The sequence below is a fragment of the Equus caballus genome, chromosome 7, assembly GCF_041296265.1.
Source record: "Equus caballus isolate H_3958 breed thoroughbred chromosome 7, TB-T2T, whole genome shotgun sequence".
Taxonomy (NCBI): domain Eukaryota; kingdom Metazoa; phylum Chordata; class Mammalia; order Perissodactyla; family Equidae; genus Equus; species Equus caballus.
The window spans coordinates 11,192,342-11,212,476 of record NC_091690.1 but is presented as its reverse complement, the minus strand read 5'-3'; the positions used below and the strand labels follow the sequence as shown (position 1 = coordinate 11,212,476).

General features: G+C 36.8%; 1 protein-coding gene across 2 annotated transcripts in view; it reads right to left on the bottom strand.

Moving 5' to 3' along the window:
* Positions 1 to 20,135, bottom strand: part of CNTN5 (contactin 5) — a 1,137,031-nt gene that overhangs the window by 12,115 nt on the left and 1,104,781 nt on the right. For both annotated transcript variants that reach the window (XM_023644694.2, XM_070272715.1), the window contains 2 exons: positions 4,123 to 4,309; positions 3,579 to 3,691 (listed from right to left, as the gene is read on the bottom strand). In XM_023644694.2, the coding sequence (XP_023500462.1) occupies positions 3,579 to 3,691; positions 4,123 to 4,309 (300 nt within the window). The remainder of the gene's footprint in view (positions 1 to 3,578; positions 3,692 to 4,122; positions 4,310 to 20,135) is intronic.

Below are 20,135 nucleotides of genomic sequence, written 5' to 3'. Positions count from 1 at the left end.
TTAACATTTATCTGAACGGATTCGATTTTAATGTGTTACCTATGACACAATTATATATGGCTCAATTCCATCCTTCTTTTGCGATATTCTTGGTTGCTTTCCATGTCCTCGATAAGATTTTGTGATGAGGACATCGCCTTTTTCCTCTTAACACCTTTGCACAAAATTTATCTTATCCTCATGTCTTTCTCTGGTAATATCTTGTCCTTATGCATGTTGCTGACATCTCAATCTCTGAAATCAAGTAAGGAAGTAAGATCCAAGTCTTCTGAGAAAATGGATTGTTTGAATGTTAAGTTCTGCTGTTTTATCTTATTATCTTAGTATTCTATTTTTGTGGTTTATTTTTTGAAAATGAGTTGTATCCTGTGTATAGTATCTTAACTATAAAAAGGAAGAGTTTAATGGATTATTTATGGATCAAGTTTATGGAATTCATTTTTTTCCCACATTTACCATTTTTCAATCATTTTCACAATCTGGAAGACTTCTAGATGAAGGCTTTTCTGAATTAACCTAACTTAAACTGGACTTAACGCAAAAGGTGGAACACACAACTCTTGCATTTTAAAACTCAAGCATTGACTCCAACGTTCCAGCTTCAAACCCGCATGCCATACATTTCTAGTGGTCCCTTTTGCTTATAAAAGTAAAGCAACTTGGCAGAGACAAAGAGCAAAAATGAATTTACTTCTCTTTTTGATATTCCAATTAATTGTGGAAGCTCTCCCTTGCCCTGATTAGCAGGACAATCTCTACCTCAGATTTTCCAAGAATCCCAGGGAGCAAATTCAGTCTTAATGGGTCAGGCCTAACTCAAATTATCTCATGGAAGGAGAAATAATTAGTGTGCTACAAGTCCCTACTTCTGTTCATCTTTTGTGACTGCCACACACTATTGTGCTTCAGAAGAGGTGGCTCACTATTACACTGGTGCCATTCGAGGTCTGGCAGTAGTTATTTGGCATGTGGTAGGAATCAAAGAGGAAGTCTTCTCCCTCTGAGTACCACGTCCAGCCCTGGCCACACATTTGTGTGAACCTCCCTCAAGATGGTACAGCTCTTTCACTGCAATGCAGATCCTTGCCGAGGCCACAGTAGTTCTCTTCAAAGTCATGTTGAGAAAAGAGGGCTCTAAGCTTGTGTTCTCTGGATTACATCTCTTTAGTTTATATTCGCAGCTATTGTTTCTAATCACGTTCCTGTTCCATTGTGTGTGTGTCAGGAGGAGCTTTCATCCTTAGCCACCTGACCTGTGAAAACCAGACCTTCCCAGGAGAATCCAGGCTCTAAGCCCCAGTCATCAGTCTGAAGTCCTTCTTCCCTCATGGGGCCTTTTCTGTCATTCCTGCCAGTAGGTCGCTCATTGGGGATTATCTTATCCATCAGAGGTTCAAATAAAGTTTAGTTGCAAAACAACAGATTTTGAGGTCTCACTCCATTCATGATCAGCAGACTCCTTTCTCAGGAACCAGCTCTTCCTTTCAAGGGACACAAAGAGGTGCAACCATTTCAAGAAAATAAAAGAAAAAAATTCCTCTCTCAATGTGTGTCTACTTGTCATTACTTATACAACTAAGATGGACCATGTTAGTGATTCTTCTCCCAGCAAGAAGGTGTTCCAAGTTGACTTGTGCTGGCTTCATTAAGATAGAGCTGGCAGGCAGCTTTTAAAGATCAGTTTCTTTTGTTAAAATATTTTCAAATTTCACCTAACCAGGTACTCTTCTTCAATAACAACAAGAACAATAGTAGCTATTTTTCAATGAGCAACTTCTATATGCTAAGTATTTTACATGAATTATTTTATTTAAAACTTAAAATAATCCTGTATGATACATATTATTATTGCCATTTTTGAAGTTAAAAAAATGAAACTCAGAGAGGATAAGTAATTTGCTCCAAGTTACACAGCTAGAATTTGAATTAAAGTCTGTCTTACTCAGAAGTTAGTGCTCTTCTCCACTACACCACAACAAATGGGAAGGCCATGCTGGAAAAAACACAAATCTGATAATATACACTTATGAGTAATTGCATAAGATACTTCTAGTTGGGTGAACATTAATTAATTTATTCATCCATTCTAGAAGCATTGGGGATAAACTGATGAGTAAGACAGAGTTCTTGCCTTCAATCACATATAGGCTAGTTGGGGAGATTTTCACATATAAAGAGGAAGAGCAATGACAGAGATAGAAGGTGCTGTTGTGAGCAAAGAGAGGGGTCACCTCGCCTGGGAACTCTATTCCTAACCTCCCATCTTCTCCAGGTCATATGGCATTTCTCTTCTCACCTGAGAGGTGTCTAGAGCTGAATGGCTCTTCCAGGTGGCCATATGCTTTGATCTAGCACTTTCTTGTGTTCTACTTGCCTCTCCAGTTTGGGAGATTGCTCGCCATAATTCTGATAATATTAAATTGGTTCTTGGATAGTCCATCATCATTTCTGGCCATATTGCTATCCCTAATCATTGAAGGGTATATTTGCCTTAAAGAACAAGTTGTGAGGACATGGTCTTTGGGGAAGGGTATGGAAAGAAGAAGTCTAAGGGCAGAGTTTAGGGAATGGCTCACCCACCTTCCCCCAAAAGATCAAACTCAATATTCCTGAGGATTAGGACAGATTTGAGTGTGTGTGTTTGAGGATGAGGGTATCTGTGATCCATACTAATTACAATCTGTAGGAAATGCCACAGTTTGTGTCTTAAGACATTCTTCATGGGAATTACTTACCTTAAAAAATATATTCCATTTATAACTTCTTCAGTTTTTAGTTTTAGGATTTTAGCACTTTATATACAAAGTGCTGTTACCATCTTTGATAGTTGAAAAGCCACCTAAATGAGGCTTTTTAGTCTAAATATTATCATTGAAATATTTAAAAGTTCTGCTATAATAATATTCAACTAATGATTCTGTGTGAAGTTTAAGACAATAAATAGAATCTGACGTATACAATGAGAATTTGAAACTCAGCCAATTCTATACATAGACCACATATATTTTAAAATCAGAGACAAAGTTGTTTTTCAAAACAAACTGTCGAAATGTTTTCATATTTCCAGATCTCTTGCTGGCACATAGCAGGATGACCATATATGAAATGTTGTATCTATTTTGGAGCTCGCTATTTCTCTCCATGGACTCTTTCCTATCCAGTGTGCTGGCCTCAGCATTTTTTTCATCTTGTTTCTCTGCTAATAGAAAGTCTGTCTACTCAAAGTAAGTCATCCAGTCTTTGCCATCTGCTGGCACAGTTTGTCTGCTGGGAGAGAACGCCAGGACTCTCTGCTTAAGTTCCGCTGGTCCTGACACTGAATCATGGAGCCGTCTTCACCTTGTATTAAAACTGTTGTTGCTTTTCCTACCCTTTCCCTTCCTATGCCTTGTGCAGTTGGAACTGATTTTGATTGTCTTGGTTTCCCTACTGCAGGAAGTCTCTTTCTAAGATGCAGGTAGAAAAAGATTGAGAAAAACAGGTATGTTAATGGATTTTTTATGCCTTATTAATTATACATCGGCAAGATAACAATTTTCAAGATGAGTGTCTATCCAAGAGAGTGAAGGAACACTGACCTTGTAGCCCAGGACTTCAGATTCGTTGGCTAATGGTCTGACAGGTTCCCAGCCCAGAGAAAGCTCAGAGCCTTGTTGCTCCCACCTGAGGTTGCTGGGTGCTTGACTGGGGGCTGCAGAATAAAAAGTGAAAGTGAGCTGACAAGGAGTCTTAAAAACATTTTTTCACTTCAATCCTTTTGACTATTTCAATCTTGTCGTTGGCTGGCACCATAGGCTTCCTTCCAGCTAGAGTCAGATAAGGAAGGTTTTGCTCCAGGAGTGTCATTTTAATAGCTACTCTACTGAGCTTTTGAACCTGAATCCTTTTATCTCCCTTCTGTGTCAAAATCGCTTAGCCTCGTTTCACAGGAAGATAACCTTTATCTACTGTGAATGCAAAATTTTCTGAGCTAGTTTTGGAATTCAGATCTAAGCATTGAAGCAAGACTATGAATCAAGACTCCCCTTCAACTCTGCTTGTGATGTACCACACGTGGCTTTCAGAAATGTTAGAAGATGTTTCCCTTTTGTCTGAAACAAACAAAAAGCCCAGGTCACTTACGGGATTTCTTGGTGGTTGCGCTCACTTCACTGCTAGGTGGCCCATATCCAGCTCCATTATAAGCCCTCACTGTGAAGTGATATAGCGTATTTCCTTCTAATCCTGTCAGGATGACAGATGACTCGTTCCCCCTAGTTTTGACTGTTTCTGCCGCATCTTCTTGTTCCATGTCTTTCCGATAACCAACCTGTCAACAAATTATCACATGACAGATTAATTTTAAAGTTTCCCTGTGCTTCTGATTGTTGGAACTTTTTTTTTTTTTTTTTTTAATATTTCTCAAACCCATCCCTAGGAAATCACTCTTGTACCATCCAATTAACAGGTCCTACTAATGAGGTCAAAATAACAGTCGTAGTCGCTGACTAATTTGCATCTGTGTGAATTGCAGCACTGGGGAGTACTCAACCAAGGAACAAAGGGTGCTACTTGTACCCTGGTAGCATGAAGAACATTAAGGAAAAGTCGTTCAAAGGAATCAATGAACTGCTCTTCTCTCATAGGTCATCAGAACCATTTACTGTTCAGAGCCATGGAGCTTTGAATGAAATATTTGAAAAAGAAGAATGAACAATATTTCCTCCTGACCCCACATAAGTTGAGGCACACAAACTGTATGAGTTTAATAGAGAAGAGGTGCCAGAACATTCACGACCTGGACAGAACATTAGACCCTAGAGTGGTCTAAATGTGGAGGAATCACATTGCTAGGATATGGGAGGGAGGCAGAAAGGAAGAGCTTTTTGTCAAAGCACAGTTTGTGCATTGAGATCATCTTTCCTGGTTATAAGCTATCATTAGGGCTGATTTCATACCAAACTTGATCCTCTGGTGAGATTCAGGAGTTTTTTCTGGGTAACTGAAGCTTAACCCCGTTGAGACACCAGAACTTAACCATGCATAAGTGCATAAAAGTGTGGGTATTTTTCCCTCTACTTATTTACTGTGCTGGAAGTAATGGAAGAGTAGTTCTTTCCCCCGGTTAATTACTGTGGTGAAGGAAGTGGATCACTGCTCCCTTTCATCCTTCTGCAAGTGCTTTGTGTACCGTAGAAGCTGGAAACCCAAAGAGCACATTTTGCAGATTCTCTTTCAGCAGAGGTTGCTGCTACAAAATGTGGGCAGCAAGGAGTTTGTTTCAAACTTGAGATATTTTGGAGTATGCCTAGGACTGCCATTTCTGGTTGTGGCCATGGGAGGTCATTATAGGCTCTTATCTCTCAGGAAAAAGTATTTGAGTCACCATGCCATATTAAAAGGCCTGTACCAGCCTAGACACTGGCTGAAGGCAAAGGGAATAAGAAAGGGATAAAGGAGGAAGGAAATTATAATTGCAGCTTTATGAAATGAAGACTGTAATAGCCATATTTCTTCCTTGTACTGTTTTTTATATAAATATTAAATAACACAGGCCCTTCCCTTTTTTCTGATATTTTTTATTTATTTATTTTTTTGGTGAGGAAGATTGGCCCTGAACTAACATCTGTTGTCAATCTTCTTTTTGCTTGAGGAAGATTATCACTGAGCTAACATCTGTGCCAATCTTCTTCTATTTTGTATGTGGGATGCCACCACAGCATGACTTGATGAGTGGTGCATAGGTCCATGCCCAGGATCAGCACTGGGGATCCCGAGCCGCTGAAGCCAGGCTCATGAACTTAACCACTATGCCACCAGGCTGGCTGGCCCCCATGTTCTGATATTTTATAGAGAGTGGGTTGTGGGTAGGTAGTTTTCTAATAATGTAGTTCATTAAAGGAGGAATAAACCTTTACCCTGAGATGGACAGATTGACTAATGGAGTTTTGTCTCTCCCTTTTAGGGAGCTGGTGAGTATACCTTCATTTGCATAAGAAAGATTTGCACTGTGTCAGTATGCAACATCATTGTTGCTAACTGTTGCTTTTGGGGAGTTGTTGAATGGGGAAAAGAATGTTTATGGATGTTGAATAACCAAAGGGATATGGTACATTAATGTTCAACATCCATTTCACCCTCATTCTAGTGTGTCTTCCTGCACTGAAGAAAATGGAAAGATAAAAACCATATTTCCAAGACTCCCTTGCAGTTAGGGCTCTGAATATGTTTTAGATTCAGCCAGTCAGATGAACATGCCTGATATTTGAAATTAAAAGTGACATGGAGGTTGAATGTTCACTGCTTCTGCTTTTTTGTTGGTAAGCATAGTAATGGAGTCATTATTTTTCCTTCTTTCTCCCCTTGTGGCAGCATTAATAAATGACTTGTTGTCTAACCATTAGCTTCATGGGAGTCAAGAAGCAGGGCACAGGTCCTAATTTTCTTGGTGCTAATCATAGCAAGCATGGTGGGACTCTGGAACTGGCGACAGTCACAAAGGCTGCCAGATCACAGAAGCTTCCTGAACATGGTGCCATCCTGATCATGGTGGCTTCCAAACGATGGCAATGGAGAGCACTTCTGGGACTGGTGGCTTCCTGCTTTTAGAAGACATCAGCATCTTCCTTTGTGGCTTGATCCTACAGTTTGGCTTTAATAGTCATTCTTGGAAGAGCACTCTGGAGTCTGTTAATTTAACTCAATAATTTTGTAAACCGTTTAATGCCTATGATAGAACACTTATTACACTAGTCCCAGTAATTCAGTTCTTTGCAACTGAACCCTGCCTGATACATCTACACAGATTTCTAATCTATGTACTTTTGTAAAAGGCTAATAAGATGATCACATTCTTATTTCTCATCCCAGTCTCTTCACAGATTTGAACTGGAATACAGCTGAGTAACTGAACTTCGGAAATTGTTTGATTAAGTGGAATCCTCTAGCACTGTCTTTTATATGATACTGGCCTCATTATTCTCAATTCCAAAAACTAACTTATCTTGCTTAGTCTCTAAGCATATGTTTAACTGAAGAATTCCAAGTTATTTTTAAACTACAAAATTGGCTGAGATGTCGTTGGATGAACAAACACATATCTTTCCTTTCCAGTGATATATCTGATTTCCAGTTCTCTCTTTCAATTTTCTTTAATTGGTTAGATTATTTTAACTTAATTAAATGTATATATTTGAGGGAGTTGAGTGTGATTAAATTCAACAAATTACAGCTTTTTATACAAATATAGATTTCAATACAAATTCTAGACTTCTAAATATTGAATGTTTAATGTTCTGATTAATAACCACAAAGTTAAACATCCTAAGTAAAAGGCAAAATGTTTTCTAAGTAATTGACTATAAGAAAAAGCAAATTCTAGTTGTACCATCTAAAACCTAGAGGGAAATCTAAAAAATCTACATATTACTTCTCTTTCTAGCATGTCAAAGAAAAAGAAGAACAGGAGGAGTTGTTACTTTCACAGTGAAATGATAATTATTTACCTTTTCTTTTGATGGGGAAGAAGGCAAAACAAAAAAAAAGATAAAAATATTTGGAGTGTAGCATAGTGCTTCTTTAGTGATCCTTAAACTGGAATTGTGGTAATAGAATATTCATGAGTCACACATACCTTCTAACGTTGAAATTTCCTCTTCATTCAATTTCTTTCCCCATCATTCAATTTCTATACTGATGACAGGTTTCATAACCCGTAAACTTTGAACTCTATATGAGATCACTTAAAATGAGGTTAAAAACATTAAAAAAGATATAAATGTCTAAAACTGGAAGGGTAGATAACCTACTGTTGTATCACTTCAGTTTTTTTGTGTGTGTATCGCTTTCAATATTTTTATTGCATTTGTTTTATACAATTATATACCTCTAATTTTATGTCCTATTTTTATTCCCTAACATGATAGTTGCATATAAATATTTTTCCATTTTTAAGGTAATATTCTACCATATGCCTGGTATACCAAATATTATTGAACCATTGTTCTATTGTGGAACATTTGGGTAGCTTCTAACTTTTGCTCTTTAATTTAAAATGTTGCCATGACTTCATGTATATCGTTTTCCACATTTTGGATACATCCCCAGAATACAATCCTGCACAGGAGATTATAGGGTCTAAAGGTATGTAAATCTTAATGCTTTTTAATACAAAAGTGCCACACTGGTTTTCAAAGAGTTTGTACTGATTTTCATTTCCAATGAGGGCATATGAGTCTAAGAGATAGACCACACTATTGCAAGATCTGGGCAGATCATGGGTTTGGAGACAGAAGGCCGATATTTTAATCTTACTTTTGATATCTGTAACCTGCATATAATAGGACAAGTTACTTAACCACTGAACCTCTATACCCTTGTTTATAAAACAGGTAAAATACTTGTTAGCTCAGTTTTATGAATCATTTTTAGACAGCTCCCCTATTATCACTCAACTACTTGAACTATTCTGTTTCTTCAGGTTTTAATATTTCTGATTTTTATTATTTCTAAGTCTGTTTCCCACTTTTTGCTATATTGCTTTGTTTTGATTTTCTGATTTTGTCTTTTGAAATTATTTTTATTTAAAATTATAAGGATATGGAATATTATTAGTGGCAGGCAGGAAACACACATTCTGAGTTAGCCAATAGCTATAAGAATATAAATTTGAACCTAAATCTATAGGATAGCTCTTCTTAGTTGATCTCCCACTTTTTCCAAAGTTGATTCTCCAGGATTATAATAATTTTAACTGTGCAGATAGTATATTTGAATGTCTGGTGTGATGATTTTAAGATGTGCACATCACATACAATTCAGTTCCCTTACATGAAGTTACAGGATCTAGAACCCCGGATTGTAGCTGTGTACAGTCGATGGTTACTGAGGAAGACTGGCCCTGAGCTAACATCCGTGCCCATCCTCCTCTATTTTATATGTGGGACGCCTGCCACGGCATGGTGTGCCAAGTGGTGCCATGTCCGCACCTGGGATCCGAACCGGGGAACCTGGTGGAACGTGCGCACTTAACCGCTGCGCCACCTCACTGGCCCCAGTTGTTAACTTTTCACTATTTCTCAGTCTTCATTCAGTCATCTATATAATCATTGAAGAAGTTTTCCTAAATTTTATCTTCTCCTGTTCAATTTTTGTTACCTGTTAGATTTTAAAAATACGACTCTTTTCTCTGCTCCTGTATTCACTTATTTCTATATCTTTAATTGTACTCAATGATCACTGTTTATTCAATATTATACTCCCTGAATTTAACAAACACAGCTCTATTTTCTGCTGTTATTTAATGTTGCAAAAGAGAAATTTGATTTTTGCGCCATTCAAAGTAACATTCTTTCTGCTAGGGAGCTTAGAGTTTCTTTTTTCTTTTTTTAATAATCGAAATACATATTGAAATGTAAATATTTTACTAGGCCTTGAGTTCTTAAAAATTATTAATTCAATTATTCATTAAAAATTTTTTTTGAATATGTATTATTTACCAAGCCCTGTGCCCGCAGGCAACTGGGGATTAATGGGGAGTCAAAAAAGATGTAGCATAGGCGAAACACAGAGGAATTTCAGGGCAGTGAAACTATTCTATACAATACTACAATGGTGGTTACCTGACATTGTACATTTGTCAAAAGCCTTAGAATGTACAACACCAAGAGTGAACCCTAATTTAAACTCTGAACTTGGAGTGATAATGATGTGTCAATGGAGTTTTATTGATGGTAACAAATGAGCCACTCCGGTAGGAGATGTTGATAGTTGGGGAGGTGATAAGTGTGTGAGAACATGGAGTATGTGGTAACTTTCCCTACCTTCTGTTCAATTTTGCTTTGGACCTAAAAGTGCTCTTAAAAAATATTTTTTAATTATAAAAATTAATAGACAAAATAGACGTTAAATGATTAACCTTACAAACAGAAAATTGACAGGCTACCTGTTGCTAGAGATCAACACTGTGGGATAGGACTCCATGGAGACGCTGGTCAGGGAAGGCTTCACTAAGACAGGGACAGTTGAGCTTGGCAGAGAGAAAAGTAGGAGCTAAGCAGACAAAGAGGGAGGGAAGGCAGAGGAATGGTGTGCAGTCTGGAGAAGTGACGGGTGCATATGTGGGCCTGAAAAAAGTCCAGTTAGGCTGATGTGCAGGTTGAGGGTGAACGTCGCTCAATCTGATGCTAGAGAAAAAGGATGGAGCCAGATCTTGTAGCTGGCTGTGTTAAGGAGTTAGAAATGCCTGTAATACATTGAAGGATTTTAAGCAGGGGTAAGGGTGGGAGAGTATATGTGACAGGATCAAATTTGTGTTTTGAAAAGACACGTCCAGCAGTCTAAAGTTATTTTCATTTTTTAAAGTACATAAATCAGACCACTCCTTTGCTAAAAACCCTCCACAGTGTACTTAGAATCAATTCCAAATTCGTCTTTTATCTCACTTCACGTTGCTCGCCACCTTCCAGCAAAATGGACCTCAAACATTCCATCACATTCCCGATTTAGAGCCTTTGAATTTCTGGTGTCCTCTGCCTGGAAGGTCTTTTCGCAGTTCTTTTTCTCCAAATAGCGGTATACTTTTCATCCAAGTTTCAGCTTGACTGAGAAGCTTCCCTTGGCCACTTCTCTAAAGAAACCATCCCTCCTTTCATCACTCTCTTTTATATAATTCTGAGCTTTATTATTATTATTCCTTGTAATTATCACTATATGAAGTTATGCTAATTTATCAGTTTGTTCTTGATGCTGGCACCTGGAGGCACTCTAAAATTTGTCTTAGTGAATAAATGGTTGCAATATGGAGAACAGATTGGAAAGGGGCTAGAACAGATGCAGAAGAGCATTTAGGAGGCACCGCCAGGCGCTAGGTAAGGCATGAGAATAGCTAGACTAGGGTTGTAGGGGTGGGCATGAGACGGGTATGGAGTCAAGGAATATTTGGAAGATAAAATCAACAGACTTTGGTGATAGATGAGTTAAGGGCATGACAATGGATTTGCTAAGACTACTATTTCTGAGAACTTTCTGGGATTTCTGTATTTTAGATGTAGGGATATTTTTAGGTTACTTTGCTTTTGGATTGCTGCTTACTCTGAATTTTTTAATTTGTTGTCGTTATTGCTTTTGCTCCATCTATTCTGTCTTCTTGGCAAATATCTTCTTGTTTATGGACCAAATTTCTTTTGTCCTTCATGTCTGCCATCTTCTCTCTCACCTTAAAATAAAATTTCCTTGTTCATTTACTTTGCATTCTGGGATTACTTCTTGAGTTTGTACTCTGAAGCACTGGTTTAAATATTTAGAAGTACCAAATTTGCATTTTATTACTTCTAATGAATATTTTATTTTAGTTACTTTGGTTTTGATTTTATTGCATTCTTTTCATATCCTGGATTTCTCTTTAAATATAAAAGAAATATTCTCTTTTTTTTCACTGATGTCTAGAACCATACGTTTAAAATTTTTCTTCTGATTTACAAGGAAGTCTCTGATAGGGGAAGGAATTCATTCTGAACCTCTTCATTTGTTTCCTTCTTTTAAAGAGTTTTCTTCTGTTTAATCATCCTTCGCTCTTACCTAACTGATCTTTAATGGCATTCTGAAGGGAATTAAAGGTTTATTTGAATGGGGAGACTTTATCTCTAGACTGTACCTCCAGATCAGTGGCCTATGCCGTGCAAGTAGATGCCAGGTTACTGGTTGTTAGTACAAGCCTCTGCTCATATTTCCCAAGCCAAACAAAGAGATCTACCCAGGCCTGAACTGAGAGACAAAGCTTCCTGTGCATGACTGCAGTTTGCTTCACTGAAGAAAAAGATAAAGGAGAAGGAGGCCAGAGGCTATTTCACTGCTTGCTTGAACCTAGAAAATGGGATTTTTGAGGCTGGGTCATTGCACAAAGATGAAAGGAAAGAAAAACCTGGAAAATACTACTAATAATTTTGTCTCATACTCCTCATTGTGATTACAATGAGGATTTCTCTCTTTTCTCATGGTTTCCTGGTTACTTTAACGGAAATTAAGAAACACTGGCTTTTTGGGCTTGCATTCAATTCACTGCCATTCCTGAATTCAAAAGTTGTAGCTCCTGTAAACTGAAGGTTAGAAGGCAGACATTTCAGTACTAGTCTGCTTTCTCTAGTAATTCCTCGCCGTGAGATAAATTTTGAAATACTATGACCTTTCCCTAATAATGCTTAAAGTGCCTTTTATGTTCTTCTTTTCTTATGTAACATCTAAGTTCAGCCGTGTCCTTTTACTGAACGTTTCAAAATCCATTATACGGGAAGCACATTTCCCAGGGAAGATGAATTGGTTTCAGTCAGGAAAGTCTCTGCTTGCCTCAGTTGAGTTGATCTCCAGCTTCCTAATCTCCTGAGTTTAGCACTAGGTATGGTTATTAAAGCGACTATTCACAATCAATACTCTGAGATACGCTGGCAGGCAGGATTATTAGATTGCATGCATATTAGTTGCTTTGTGCCCAGAGGTAATTTTACTATAAAGGATGCAATTTAATGAATCAAATAAGATAAATAAACAATGCTTAGTTAAACTTTTGAATATTTATGAGGCAGTTCGGCAGTGATTAGAGGATACGAGGTGAGGAAGTTTAAAATGCAGCAGGAACATAATAATGGATATAATTTACTGAATAAATTTGTATTTATTTTTCCTAGAAGCTGTCACTACTTTGTAAAGCAAACATACTAAGGAAGATTGGCTATAAATGTAATTGAATTTGTTCTTAATACATATAGTTCAGTTTGGTCTTTTACAAATGTTAGTTCCCGTCCCTTCCTCACCTTCTTTCTCAAATGTTTTAAAATACAGGATATTAAATAAAGACAATTCTGGGAGTATTTTAGTATAACTAATGTACTTAAATATGTTTTGCAAGATGAGCTGTAAATATAGTAGTCTCTTAATATATATGAATTAAATGAAAGAATAAACATTTTTATATGAAAGTTAACATTTTCAGATAGAAGAATTTTAATGTTTAAAAATTATTATATACTTAACTATATTATATGGTTTACTCTATGTAAGGTGCTAGGAATGCAGAGTTTTGGAGATGTATTGTTTTAATGTATACATTAGAAAAGCCAAAAAGCCAAAAATTAGTGACATATCCATCTTCAGGAGTTTGAAAAAGACCAGCATATTTTAAACCCAAATAAACTAGAAAGAAGGACATAATAGATAGGAGCAGTACTTAATGAACTGAAAAACAAAATATTAGAATAAAGAAAATAATAAAGCCAAAGTCAATTCTTTGAAAAGCCCAAATGATTTGTAAATCTCTTTTGATCAAGAGTGATCAAGAGAGAGAGACAGAAGATGGAGAAGGAGAGGATATGCAAATTATTGCTAGAAAGGAAATAATACCACAGATGCTAGAGATATTTAAAAGGTAATGATAGAAATGGTGGCTGAGTTAAGTGGTCACGCAAATCCCATCCTAGATGAGAATTAAAAAATCTTGAGAAGCATCCAATAGCAGACAGAAGCTGAAGGGAGTTTACTCTTGAAAAGCTCAAGAGGCAACAGGTAAGTTTGTGGTTTTTGTATTTGACTAAGACTATGGTTCCAGAAGACTGCAGCCTTACCAGCTGTAGCAAAGGATGGAGTTTGGGTACAAAGAGCAGCTGGAAAGCTAAGAGGGAGATTCAAAAGTAAGAGAACTAGAGAAATGATAAGACCCCACATCTGAGTATAAACTCTGTTCAAATTCTTGGGTGGCTGATGAACTATGCTTGCCCAGGGAGAAACACTGAGAGACCTGGTAAAAATGTTGGCAGCAGCCAAGAGAAATCTACCCTTAAAAGAGCTACATTAGGTAGGATTGGTGAGTTTGATGCTTTTTAAACTGAGCATATTATTCAACCTGTGTACCCTCAGGAAGCAGAAAAGTGGCAATTTTTAAAAGCATATATTTTAGATATTTATTATGAAATATGTTCTGTGAAGTGATATAATGGCTGACATTTGCTTTTAAATAATACAGGAGGATTGATTAAATGCAGTTATATATAAAACTGATTGCTCGTTAGTTCATAATTGTTGAAGGTGAATGTTGAGTACATAGATTTTTAGTATACTTTTTTGTATATTTCACATTTGTTTAAATATTTCATAATACGAAGTTAAAGAAAAAATATAAATTAAAAACAAAGATTATAATTACAATAGAATCTAAAAATAAAATAGGGATAAATCTAAGAAAAGATTTGCAAGACCTGTATTGACAAAGATCAAAGAAGACGTAAAAAAGTAGAGGGATATACAATGATAATGGATTAGGGAATTTAATATTGCAAGTGGATAATTCTCCCAAAATGGTTCTATATAGTCAGCTCTATTCATAAAGGACCCAAACTGGAAATAACTCTAATGTCCATCAATGATAGAATGATAAATAAATTGTGAGATACTCATAAAATGTAGTTTAGAAGAAAGCATGTAACAATATGAATGAATCTCACCAATATAATGTTGAGTGAAAAATATAGGACATGAAAACCTCCATATGATTCCAAAAACTAGCAAAACCAATCAGAAGTCTGGATACCATTTTTTTTGAGGGGGGCAGTGAGAATAAGGATAGTGACCATAGGAGACATAAAGTGGGTCTCTGTTTTTAGTAAAGTTTTGTTTCATAACCTGGATTGTGTTACATGGGTATGTTTATTTTGTGGTAATTCATGGAGCTGTACATTTATGATTTGTGAACTTTTCTGTATGTAGATTTAAACAAAGTCTTGCCCATTTGAAAATAATTCTCAGCCATTTAGTAATCAGCAATTTGTCAATTAGTAACTGGCATTTTATAATGCTAAGTATGTTTTTGTTTTGCTTTTGCTTTTTTTTTTTTGCTGAGGAAGATTAGCCTTGAGCTGACATCTGTGTCAATCTTCCTCCACTTTATATGTGTGTTGCTGCAACAGCGTGGCTGACGAGTGGTGTAGGTCTGTGCCCGGGATCCAAACCCATGGACCTGAGCCACCAAAGAAGAGCACGCTGAACTTAACCACTACACCATGGGGCTGGCCCCTAAGGATGTCTTTTTTAAAGCTTCCTTTTTATTTTTGTGTTCAAGAAGTTTATAAAATCTCTCCATTTCTTAGTATAGAAAGCAAGACCATGTCTGTATCTATCTGTTCAACACCCATTGAGTCAGTACCTCTAAGTCACAAGTACACTGTCAGGTGCTTCAGTAAAAACACAGCCCTCAAAAGAAAGAAGATTTTCTTGCAGTTTGGTAATTCTCAAATGAGTAATTCTAAGAGAATTTCAATAAAAATCTTCCAAGTGTTTGTAAAATTAAATGGGCCGATGTCTACATTTGTGATCCCATTCTTTGCATGGACGTTCTGTGTATACAAATAAGTGTTGTGTAATAGAGAGTGAAACTACAGATGAACACACAATGATCTCAGTACAGCTGGGTTTAGAAATGAGAAAACTCCTGTTTAGAGGTGGTACACTAAATTCACATTTGTGAAAAAATGGGAAATACTTCTGAATATGATAAAAAGATACCATCAACACTCTTTTGGTTCTATATGTGGGTAAAACAATATATTCAGGCAAATATTCTAATATTCTTGAAAATAAAATGGCTTTTGCAAAAATTTTAGTAGGAAAAAATTTAAAAAGTGATTTGGGTTAGAGAATGTCCTCCCTGAAGCAGTGTATCTAGAAGCAAATGAAACAGAAACACAGTCAACTGAGTGATTAATTGCTTTCTAAAAGAACTCTACAGGGTTGCCTTCCAATGAGACAGGAGAAGAAACAAGCGAAGCCACTGAAATGTTCCTTCTTCAATTTCCTTTTCATCTGCTGATTTTTGAAAGACATAAAATAGTTTTTAGTTAGCCTGCCAGTCTGTGAAAATAACCCAAGAAGGAAATCTAACGATAGCGACATGAAAGCTATTTCATTTAAATCAGAGTTCACAGAATTTCAAAAAAAAGAAGGGTAGAATTGCCATCTTATTTTCTTCTTACTGTTTAGTTCTTTATATTCTCACTTTTATATAGTCATAATGAAAAGCCAAAGAGAATCTGTAAAACAGCTGCTACCCACACACCGTATGGAAGATAAAACAGCCCTTGTTTTAGCCTTTTGGTGACTAGTTTCATTTTGCCTTCTTTCCCCCCTTTAATTTATATCTGAAATTCCATTTTTCACACACACACACACACACACACACACAGACATACCCTTCCACCTCAGGCTATACAAATTAAATGCAATCTGCCTGGTATGAGTTATTGTCAGACAACAGTGAGGCCCATTCATTTCTGTCTCCTGCTCTGATGATTAGAGTCAGATCCTAAAATAAAGAACAACAACAATCTTATCCATTCTCCTTTTAAGAAATCCCCACAACAACTTATTTTATAGATCAAAACACAATTGGTGTCTTTTCAGTGCAATCAATAAGTGGAAATGGCTTCAGTGACATGTCTAAAATGAACTTCTGAGTTAATATCCTCTGGAAGATCTAAAATAAACATGCGCAAATCCTGAACATAGCCCATGAAAAGGAGTTGCTAGAGGTGCCTTTTAGTGAGAAATGTAAAATGGGACAATTTGTTTTGTCTTTCGTTCCTCTTATAATAAGCACGGAAAAGTTCAGAATTGAAACCAGGACACTGTGTGCTTGTCCCCCTGTTACAAAAATACATGGTCGCTTATTGTTAAAATGATTCTAGCCGTTAAAAAGATAAAAATACAGTTAGTAGGACTCTTACAAAAAAAACACAATAAATACAAGTACCATAAACTTGGCAATCATGGGTGACTTTGTTCCACAGGCAGAATATACAACATAATATGTTAAAAAAATTACGTCTAGTGAAAAAAATTACCTTTTTATTTTATTCAGTAAATTAAAATTTTCTTGATTAATTATTTTAGATAGGATAATTGAGGACATTTTAGGGACAGAAGTATATGTTCATACAAATAGAAACTTATTCCCATATAGGGCATTCACATGGGTTTATTCTCACAAATGTTTTTTCAGAGGATCAGGATGCTAAGGAATCCTGGGGTAGTCATAGACATGGGAATTGTATGGTTCCAATGTCTTTCTCTCCCTCTTTTATTAAATTTTCCATAAACATCCCTCAATATGAGATGGTGAACTTTTTGAGGGCATGGATTAGATCTTATTAATTTTTGCATTTCCACTGCCTAGCACAGGGCGTGATACTTAGCAAATGCTTTTTAAGTGAAGGAATAAAAAAAATGAATCATCCAACATTCCATTATCACATAGTTTCCTTCATCGTTCCTCCCTATCTGGGAATATCAGAGAAAAAATGATGAAATTTAGCCTTATCCTTTTTACTCCCCGTTCTTGCTAGACTGGCATCTCCTCTAATTTTGCATGCACATAAAAATCCTGATGTTCTCAGAAAAGTTTAAGAGGCTCTGCTCTAGGATTCAGGAATTACCATTCACAGGACACTTAACACTGGTGGGTTCATAAATCCCAAACTGAACCCAATAATTTACTTTCATGGGCCAATGACAGGGATGGTAATCCAGATGGGATAGTCATGGTTATTCATGAATCAAAGTCATTCAATAAATATAGGGCCATTTTCAATTTTCAATCATGCTGCATGTCATAAGCTAGAAATTTCACATATCTCAATGTCAACGTGTTCTACGTTTAGTCTCTGCAACTATGAAATCTCAAGCTACTTCCATGTAAGTAACCAAAATTCTCAAATGGGTGATTCTAAGAGAATGCCAAAAAAATTGTTCAAATATTTGTAAAATACAATTTGATGGATTGATGTCTACATTTGTGATTTCATATTCTTTCTTATTTCCTCAGATGGTCATTTTTATGCAGCAATGCTAACTTGTAAGAGGCAGTCTTAAAAGTTGTTGAAAAAAAAGACCACCTTTTTTCTTTTTACAACAGAGTTCTAATTTAGCCTAATTGTGACATTTAGAAATGTCCATAGGTTGACTCACTTAGAAATTAAAAGGGATGATATTACTAAAATGCCCTGAAGCCCCTTTTCATTAAAGTCATTTTCTGGTGGGCTAGGGGCTGTCATCATTCTGACTCTATCTTTCCGTATAGTTATTCCTACCATCTCAATTGCCATGACCATTCTATTAGATAGAGCAATTAGTCAATTTAATAACAAAAATTAGTCAGTTTGATTTGAATTAATTGGTTAATGTATTCAAAAGTGTTAAGTTAGATGCAGATGAACATAGTATAAGTCAAATGCTTGGTTCATTATTTCTTTTTTCTTTAAAGATTGGCACCCGAGCTAACAACTTGCCAATCTTTCTTTTCCTTTTTTTTCCCTTTTTTTCCCCAAATCCCCCCAATAGACAGTTGTACACTTTTAATTGTGGGTCCTTCTAGTTGTGGCATGTGGGACACTGCCTCAACATGGCCTGATGAGTGATGCCATGTCCGCGCCCAGGATCCGAACCGGCAAAACCCTGGGCCACTGAAGTGGAGCGCGCTAACTTAACCCTTGGCCACGGGGCAGGCCCCTGGTTCATTATTTCTTAAAGCAATTACAATGAAATAGAGGCTTCCCTGTAAAAGACAAAATTGCCAAATGTAAGTGGATTATTGACAGATGACATCAGGGAAAGCCTTCTACCGAGATGCTTACTGCTGCCCTATAGGACTGGCCACATCGCCGAAAAGAATGCCAAGACCAGTCATCAAATGAAAGGAGCTACCAGGAGTTAGGTCAAGATCCTAGGTTAGGATTAAAACTAAAAACCAAAAAGAAAAGAAAGAAATTGAAATAGTCTCCCTTACTTGACTGTGAACTTCATAAGGGCAGGGACTCTGTCTATTTTACTCATTGTTTTACCCCATGCACTGCACCAAAGCACAGCAGGCATTCAGTAAATATTAGGTGAATAAAAAAATGAGTGAATAATAAATGATAAATGAGATTCAGATGAAACACACAGAAAGTCAGATCAGGGACAGACGAGATCCAAATTTGACTGCCAATCAAGGTCACAATCAGAGTCAGGCTACAAGTCAATTGAGGAGCAGTCAGCATGAGAACTGGCGAGGAAGAGCAGAATGATAAGGTCTTGGGTTGGGGGAGATCAGGTAAAGGATACAAGAGCCTTAAGGACTTTACTGCCCTGGATGATGTCTATCTTCTCCCTAAATGACAGTTGCTCAAGGGAGCCTCCCGTGATTAGCAGAAGAGAAAATACAAAGATTTCAGAGTCAAAGGAACCACATATATGTTCATGTTTGTTTATTTATTAAGGAGAATGCATTGAGGTGTTATCATTAGTTAATACCACACTATGTATTCCAATATCACCATGGCAGGTGAGCACGTGCTTGACAGGAACCATATCTGAGAAGGAAATAAATCTGTGCATACGACTTCAGAAATGATTCCTTATTTCTCATTTACCTCTCTTATTATTCTTGGTATATCTAGGGAAATTTCCCATATAAAAGTCCCACCCTGACTTTTAACTGCTTTTGTCTGAGGCTGAAAGAGTTTTCTGCAGTGGTTAGTTAGACTCACTTATAACCTTTGACTGGTACGAAAACACTCCAGATGTGGAGTTTGCCTCTTAACCATTTCTGATAATGACATGGGAGAGTTGTGATTCTCATGTCTATGAAAACATCTTGGTATCCTGACAAGAGACTGACTAGTCATCTCATCCTGAGAAGATGATTCCACAGCAGAAAAGGTTTGCTGGGCAGAGAGCTCTGAATTGAGTTTCTCTCTTCCCCAACTGTTGTCACCAATCAGTATTTAGATAGCAGTAGTATTCTTAGGGGTATTAGAGGTCTACAACCTAAAGACACAGGGGGATATTGATTATTTATTTGATTATGGAAGTTTTCCGAAGATCACCAGTAGTGACTAAATCCAATAGGTCCTTTTCTGCCTTGATCTCTCAGCAGCTGTAAACATAACTGACCATATCCTTCTTTTTGATCAGCTCTTTCAGTTTCTTTGATATCTCATACCTGGCTTTCCTTCTACCAAACTGATCCCTCCTTGCCAGTCTCCTTGCTGATTCTTCCTCTTCAGCTGAACTTCTAAATGCTGAATGTGCCTCCTTTCCTCTTCTCTCCTCTGGAAAGTTTGTCCTTAGGTGCTTTCATC